Genomic DNA, 6000 nt, shown 5'->3' with positions numbered 1-6000 from the left:
CTACACACTACACGATAACTATAAAGCTAACTCCTGATTCTCATTGTTCTCTGCTATTGAACCTTATATTTCTCTGCACAAGTATCAAAAAAATATGCTCAAATTCGCAAGGCTTCGAGAGCAAAGATCACCTATCCCTTTGCATCATGAAACAGAAAGAGATCAAATGCAAGGGCAGTGTAAAATTTTCCTTTTGCATCAGATGACGGTGTGGCCAGTCTTAGAGAGGCAGGCAATGAATTTGGATGTTTTCCAGATGTACTCTCCAAAGGACCCCTCGGGCAATCCATATGTCTACCATATGTTTGCACGAAATCCCTACAGCCTCTATCTTTGTCATTTAAATTTTCCACTTTTATAGTGGTGAAGAGTTGTTCATGTATTGGAACAAATTGATAAAAAGGCCTTCCTGTGGTCAAAATAACGTTGTCAGACGATGAGGGGGGGTTGGAGGGGAGGTGTGGGGGAAAGGAAGCTTGGACCTCGTTTTTTTTTGAACTGGACTGTGATGTTCATTTGCACACTCAGCTTTTACCAAGGCCTATCGGCTTTGGGACAACTTTTGCATCAACCTATCCATAACTGGGCCTCAAACCACAAGTTAAATTGCCTTAGGTTACATCACAGCTCCAATATAACAATTGATAACATCCGGTACAATACAAAAATCAATAACCCAGAAATAAGATCCACGAAACGCAATGGACAATTTTCCTTCACTGGATTCTACAATCGACTTTCCACAGCCCCACACAGCAGGCGCATTGCCACACATCGATTCTGTTAGTACTTGATTAGCAAAATGTTTGCTAAATGTCTTGCAGGATGCTGGTGTCAAAGCACATTCGAGTTCAACGCACGAAATGCAAAGTTGCACAATTGATGAAATGCTTTGGGAGAGTTTAAAAGTTTCAAAAAGTAAAAAAAAAACATACATGCCGTTTTGAATGTCAAATGGGTCAGCCCAAGGCCAATTGACGAAGAAATTTCTTTTCATGATAAAATATCCAACAGGAAACGTTCATACATGAAGTTATATCATCGTGTATTTTTTTGACGAAGTAATTTTACCTTGACGACATCAGCATCAGACCTATCGTCATCCTCTGCAGCAGTTGTAATCAACAGGCCAATATCCTTGTGAAGTTTTCCCATCGACATGGATTCTGGGAATATACACAGGATTTCAGTCAGATAAGCAGGCGATGTTTATCGAGCAGCATTTCCATTCTAACACTTTACCAGGAAGCAGTTGGTTTGGCAGCAAAAGACTGGGCCTCATGAGTGACAAATTATAATCAGAGCTGGACAAGCATTTCAGAGTTGAATCTCGCGTTCTAAGGGTTACATTGATGGATGTCAATTTTAAGTTCAAAACAAATCTGGTGTACCTACTGTACTTCTGAATGCCAACCACCTCAAACACGTTTATCTTTTGCATCAAGGCGCTTGCCTTGCTGCCTCTATTCCATCAATGAAGCTGGACGACACTAATTACCCTCACCTCAGGAGAGGTTATTGCATTTTAGTCCGTTTGTCTGTTTGTCTGTCTGTTTGTCCACACAGAATAAATATGATTTTCTCTGCAACCGTTGGTCCGATTGACAAGAAATTTTCGCCTTCGGTGCAACTCCACCTGTATATATATATATTTTTTGTGATCATTATGATGTCATAGGTCACGTGGTATGGGCGCCATCTTGGAAAAATGTGACACCTCTATATCTCAGAAACCGCTCAATGGCTATGTGACGATTTTCAAGCTTCTTCTTCACTTCAACATCTGCCGAGAACAAGGCGAGTGGATTCTCGCCGAACATCAGCTCTACTGACTTGTAAGTCCAGCTTTTTCAATTATAAACTTTTACTACTTAGTTATAATGTTATCAATCTTTTTGTTATTTATTTTGTAATACCATGGAAGGACCTATTAAGCTGCTCTGTTCACCTTAAAATGGCTTGCATTTAAAACATGGGAATTCTTCGTGCTTCTTTGCAGTTAGTTTGCCTAATCAACTCAGGAAATTATAACGATCATTTTGGTGTATCACATTCCCCATCATAAAGCTCCAGTAGAACTGCACAAAAACATGCCACATGCCACATACAAACAAACACTTTTTTTTTTAATGTTGAAGGCTCCAGACACGGACTATATAGTCCTCATCGAGGCCAGGCCTTAAATAAAATAACTGCATAAAGAGAAATAAAAGAGAGAGAAGGTAAAGGTGAAGAGTGAAAATGAGTAGTGTGTGATGAAAAGTGTGTGATATTTGTTTGTGAGGAAGAGAGGTTGAAGCTAGACCGGTAGCTATAGTCTGAGTGGGACAGAAAGTAAGACCTGCAACCCTGACACGGCGAGTATAAGATGGTTCCGGGCACCACTTTAACGCTCCAAAGTCAGAACGGTAGTACTACCCTGGGCGGTTGCCGTCTACAACCTTCTACCTCACAGACGTGCACACACGCCTCATCCATTTATAGTAGAAACAATAAACATAGGGGCAATATCCCTGGCACTCGCCTATTAGAATAAACAGTATACTACACTGACAAAAGGCATTTTAAACCAATTTGAATGGTTTCTAAAAGACTGGTAGAATTGGTAGAATTTTGGTAGAAAGTTGGTAGAATCATACCAACAAAATCATAAGACTTTAAACAAACAAACAAAAAATACCTATATAGGGGGGCAAACCCTCAGCCCCCTCCCACCCCATGTACTTCCTGAGACCCCAATTTTTCCAATGCCTTGAGCAAACATTGGTACATCACGGATGATGAAGGTTGTGGTGAAGTTTCATCAAATATTATGTGTGTAGGTTATGAGATAAAAGCAAATACCTATTTTGGGGGGCAAGACCCCCCCTATTTTTGGGGGTAAGCCCCCCTTAACCCCCCACCCCTCATGGACGACCTTAGACCCCGATTTTTAAAATGCCGGGAACAAACTTTGGTACAACACAGGTGATTAGGGTTGTGGTCAAGTTTCATCAGAATTGCATGTGTAGTTTCTGAGAAGAAATCAAATACCTATTTTGAGGGCAACCCCCACATAGATCCCCAAAGGGGCAGATTTTTTTTTAATGCCATGAACAAACTTCGGTGCATCACGGGTGATGAAGGTTGTGGTCAAGTTTCATCGAAATAGTGTGTAGTTTCAGAGGAAAAAGCAAATTCCTATTTTTGGGGGGTCAAACCTGGATCCACTATGACCCCCAGTATACCCCCTTAGACCCATATTTTTTTAATGCCATGAACATACTTTAGTCACAACACAACAAATATCATTTGTGCCAAATTTGGTCACAATCCCATCAACGGTTTCGGAGAAGAAGTTTCAAGTGTTGACGGACGGATGGACTGACTGACTGACTGACTGACTGACTGACGGAGACGGACGGACGACGCGCCATCGCATAAGCTCCCCTGAACTTCGTTCCAGGTGAGCTAAAAAATAAATCAATGGTGTAGAGGTTACTACATAGATTTTTTCTTATAACAAATAGATATGCTCCATGGACTGGTCGTTGTATTGAAAATTCATTATACCATGACATACACTGCCCGTTTTTTTTTTGTTTTTTTTTTACAATTCACCTTGCATAGTTGTGGCCATAATAACGCTCAAGAAAATAGCCATAAGGTTTCACTTCATTTTTCACTTCAAAGAACTTCGAAGTTTTAACTGTTCATTAAATAGACTTAAATTTGACATAAAGTATAATTTGATATATCGAGTGTTCCTCATGTGACTCAACTGGATTAAATCATCCAACACGCTTAGAAGCCAACTCGGGAGATTCACTGGAAATTATGCTTTCAAGATCAGTTCTTCTGGCTGATAACTTGGGGAGCCTTTTAGGTGATGTAATTTGTTTATATTATTGATATGCAAAAGCTCTGATCATTCCTGCTGGCAGGAATTCCTGTGTAAAATACACTAAAAACCCAATCAGCCATTTTCAAGACACGAGTTCCAAAATCAAATCTTGCTCTAACGCCTTGATCTTGGAGACGGCGGCAGGGATTTTCGAAGCTCCACACGGTCTCCACGTTTTTCGAAGTTAAGTCTGTTCACAATTGTATTTTGTCGAAACTGTATTTATCTTTCGGTGTGTGAAGTTATTGTGTGCAACTTTGGTTGTTTCTCGGTGTTTATCTTTCATAAATTGATCGTCTGTTTGCCGTGTCGCGAGCAAGGCCTTGTACAGTGTGCACTGTACAACCTTGAGGCTTTGTTTTTCTCTCAGTGGTCCGTCGTTTGTGATCCAATAACTTTCGTTCTCTGTATTCCCAGTCTTTTCACCCATAGCCTACTTCCTTGTGTAAATCTCAACTCAAAAAAAAAAAAAAAAAAAAATTTCCTTCTCTGTTCTCATTCGTTTATTCATTCTTATTCGTTCGTTCGTTCTTCGACCACGTGTTTCTCCCCCATTTCCCCAGATAGTTTTCACTCATTAACCTTCAATGTTTACACTTTCCCCTCAAGTTATGTATTCCGTCATATTTTATAACACCTTTTTCTTCTTCTTCTTTAAAAGGCTGCTTTCGACTTGCTCACCAAATCAATTCATCCCAAAAAAAATATCCATCTCCTATAGTGCCTTTGTTCTACATTCCCTAAACTCTCCTGCACTCCATCCTCCATCCAGCGTCCTTAAACGTATTTTTAACTCGAAGGTCACAAGAAACTCATTTTGCAATAAATGTTCGTTTCCCATAAATCGTACACTTTCAAAAATCCAATCTCACCCCTCCCCTCCAAATCTTCCCCATAACCCCTCCCCTCCAAATCTTCCCCATCACCCCTCCCCTCCAAATCTTCCCCATCACCCATCCCTTTCAAATCTCCCCCCTTGCCCCCTCCCTCCTAAACTACTCCCTCACCCCTCCCCGCCAAGACGCCCCCTCGCCCCTCCCCTCCTAGACTCCTGCCTCACCCCTCCCCTCCAAATCTCCCCCATATCCCATCCCTTTCAAATCCCTCCCCTTGTCCCTTCCCTCCCAAACTCCCCCCTCACCCCTCCCCTTCAAATCTCCCCACCCTCATTGCTTCTCAATTTCCCCCCGCTCACTCCCCCTCCTCAAAGCGTCCTCCCCGCTTCTTCCCCCTTCAAATTCTCACCTCCATCTCCCCCAACCTTCTGCCTCGCTCTTCCCCCTCCTCAAATAACACCTCATTGTGGCTCACCCAATCACCATCAAACCTTTTGTCCGCCCCATCCTTCCCTTTCTCCGAGCTATTCTGAAATCTCTGACACACCTTCAACAGCTCTCCCTACCTCTTCCACCTCTTCCACATCTTACCCTACCCCTCCTCCCCCCTGTTCTGTATCTGATGCTCCCCCTTCCTCTTCATTAACGGTATGGACCTCAAACATCCGGGGCCTTCGTTCAAACTTAACTGATCTCTCCATACAGGTTGCTTCTGTCAAACCAGACGTGATCTGCTTAACAGAAACTTTCCTCCTTTATGATGTCTCTGATTCCATAGTATCTCTCCCGGGCTACTCCCTCCTCCGGTATGATAGACCTGAGCCTCGTCCTGGAGGCGGGGTTGCTATCTTTATCAAAAACTCCCTTCCTCACTCGCCCTGCACTGCACTCTCTCCACCTCACCCCCAGGAATACCTCTGGCTACGGCTTCCCCTTCGCTCCCACCTCTTGTTCATATGTGTGTTGTACCGTCCACCAAACAGTGATGACTCCATCTACATCTCGCTGTCTGATGATATGGACCAACTTCTATCTACTCATCCCAACTCTCTCTTCCTCATATGTGGTGATTTCAACTGTCAACATGCCAGTTGGCTGGGTGTGGGTACCTCTCTCACCAGCCATGGCTCCTCAGCAAAGGACTTCTGCGACTCACTGGGACTGACACAATCTGTCAATTTCCCGACCCGGATCTCAGTCAACGGAACATCTTCTCTTCTGGACTTGGTTATGACTAACTTCCCTGAAAATGTCTGCTGCTCTTCTTCTGCTCCGATCGGA

General features: G+C 42.9%; 1 protein-coding gene across 3 annotated transcripts in view; it reads right to left on the bottom strand.

The window, feature by feature from the left end:
• The window catches only part of DENND10 (DENN domain containing 10), an 80365-nt gene that overhangs the window by 23984 nt on the left and 50381 nt on the right, over positions 1–6000 (bottom strand). For all 3 annotated transcript variants that reach the window (XM_078772139.1, XM_068106535.2, XM_078772140.1), the window contains one exon: positions 1072–1166. In XM_078772139.1, coding sequence (XP_078628265.1) covers positions 1072–1166 — 95 coding nt within the window. The remainder of the gene's footprint in view (positions 1–1071; positions 1167–6000) is intronic.

This window comes from Myxine glutinosa, chromosome 2 (genome assembly GCF_964187855.1).
Source record: "Myxine glutinosa chromosome 2, kmMyxGlut1.1, whole genome shotgun sequence".
Taxonomy (NCBI): Eukaryota; Metazoa; Chordata; class Myxini; order Myxiniformes; family Myxinidae; genus Myxine; species Myxine glutinosa.
Note: the sequence above shows the minus strand (reverse complement) of the source record. Positions and strands in the feature narration are given on the sequence as shown.